Source organism: Dendrobium catenatum, unplaced genomic scaffold, assembly GCF_001605985.2.
Source record: "Dendrobium catenatum unplaced genomic scaffold, ASM160598v2 fragScaff_scaffold_1499, whole genome shotgun sequence".
Classification (NCBI taxonomy): domain Eukaryota; kingdom Viridiplantae; phylum Streptophyta; class Magnoliopsida; order Asparagales; family Orchidaceae; genus Dendrobium; species Dendrobium catenatum.
In genome coordinates, this window is record NW_021319961.1 from 26,916 (window position 1) to 28,841 (window position 1,926).

General features: G+C 35.8%; 1 protein-coding gene across 1 annotated transcript; it reads left to right on the forward strand.

Moving 5' to 3' along the window:
* The first annotated feature begins 592 nt into the window (after nucleotides 1-592).
* Nucleotides 593-1,877, forward strand: LOC110112020 (NAC transcription factor 47-like). The gene is made up of 2 exons (XM_020844094.2): nucleotides 593-931; nucleotides 1,028-1,877. The coding sequence occupies exons 1-2, from the start codon at nucleotides 769-771 to the stop codon at nucleotides 1,333-1,335; spliced, it is 471 nt and encodes a 156-aa protein (XP_020699753.1). The 5' UTR covers nucleotides 593-768; the 3' UTR covers nucleotides 1,336-1,877.
* The last annotated feature ends 49 nt before the right edge of the window (nucleotides 1,878-1,926 follow it).

The following is a 1,926-nucleotide window of genomic DNA, read 5'->3' on the forward strand; positions in this document are numbered from 1 at the left end:
TATGAAATAAATATAAACATTTCATAGAAATAATAATACATATTAAATTAATGGAAAATTAACAGGAGAAATCTAATGAAATTTTAGGCATCAGTAATGAGCTTTAGTAAAATTTGATAAATAATATATGGCTTTTAAGCAAAATAAATTCTTTTAGACAAAATTAATGTAATATTTGCATATAGGAAAGAGATGATTTATTTATTTTGTAAGATGCGAGGAGTTGCTTGATTTTTTTTTTCGAGAGAGAAAATATGCGGTTTTATGAATTTTTAAGATTTATCAAGTGATGAAATTTAAATATTTTTAATGAGATAAATTTGAAATAGATAGATCATACATTGAGAAATATATACTATACACATATTAATCTTTAAAATAAATTCTCTAATTTTTTAAAATTATTTTGATATATAATATATATCATATTTTGGATATATATATTTTGAGATTAAAATAGATGGTTGTTTATTAAAAAAATCAAAAATAATTTATAACATTAATGAATTTAATTTAAAAATTATATATAATATATTTAACCCTCAAGTAATGATCTGGCCTATTCCAAGTTTAATCCTCACCCTGAGAGAACACAAATTCCCTGCCACCAGACCAACACGCCCGCGCATCCATAAAGCGCCCCCTCCCACCTCTCCAAAAAGTTTCAAAGCACCGCTTCATCCTTCCACCTCTCTCTCTCTCTCTGTCTCTCTCTCAGAATTCCAGTCGTATCTCAGCAGGAAAAGCCCAATCCATTGGCCTGCGGCGATGACAAACCCCGCCACTCAGATGCCGCCGGGCTTCCGGTTTCATCCCACCGACGAGGAGCTCATCCTGCACTATCTCAGAAACCGAGCCCTTGCGTCTCCCTTGCCCGTTTCCATTATCGCTGAGGTCGATATATACAAGTTCGATCCATGGGACCTTCCTGGTTAGTTCTCACGATGCAAATAGTTCCTCAAAAACTTTTTCTTTGATTCAGCCGGAGTGTTGCTCACAACTTGTTCGTTGAATTGCTTCTGTGCAGCGAAGGCGGTGTTCGGGGAGCGAGAGTGGTACTTTTTCAGTCCGAGGGATCGGAAGTACCCAAACGGAGTCCGGCCGAACCGTGCGGCGGCGTCTGGGTATTGGAAGGCAACTGGAACCGATAAGCCTATAATCTCAAGGAATGAGAATATTGGAGTGAAGAAGGCGCTTGTGTTTTACACGGGGAGGCCGCCTAAGGGGCTCAAAACTGATTGGATCATGCACGAGTATAGACTGGCTGACTCACCGAACAACAAAAGTTATAAGCCTATCAGACTGGGAGACCATTCCATGAGGGTAAGTTTCTAATCTTTATTTATTATCTCTTATTCTAATTAAATGTTTTTGCATAAGGACTAGCTATTATTTTTTGAAAAATATGTTTATGGATGTTATGAAATTTTGTTTCTGATCCGTATGGCAGTTCCTGTTCAATGAACGGAGCCGAGCATGTGCTTGTTCATGTTTATGTTTGTTTATTATCAGCTTGTTCATGTTAATTCAAGGTTGATTCAAGCTTTCTTGTTTGTGTTCAAGCTTTGTTCGTTTAAGTTGATGGATGTTCATGTTTGGTTTGTGTTTGATTCATGTTCGATTCATTTCGTGCTTATCGAGCTTTAAACAAATATGTTCAAAAATGAGTTCTATCGAGCCTACTAACAAACATGTTTGTGAATATTTTTAGCGATTGTTTCGAACTACGTACCAAACGAGCATATTCACGAACATATAGAGTGTTTTTGAGCTACCAAATGAGCCTATTCACAAACATATCTAGTAAAGGTTTTTGAACTATCAAATAAGTTTGTACACAACACATCTAGTAAGTGTTTTTGAATTACCAAATGAGCTTGTTCGCAAACAAACAAGCTATAATTCTTCTTAGAAGAAAGCTTGCTC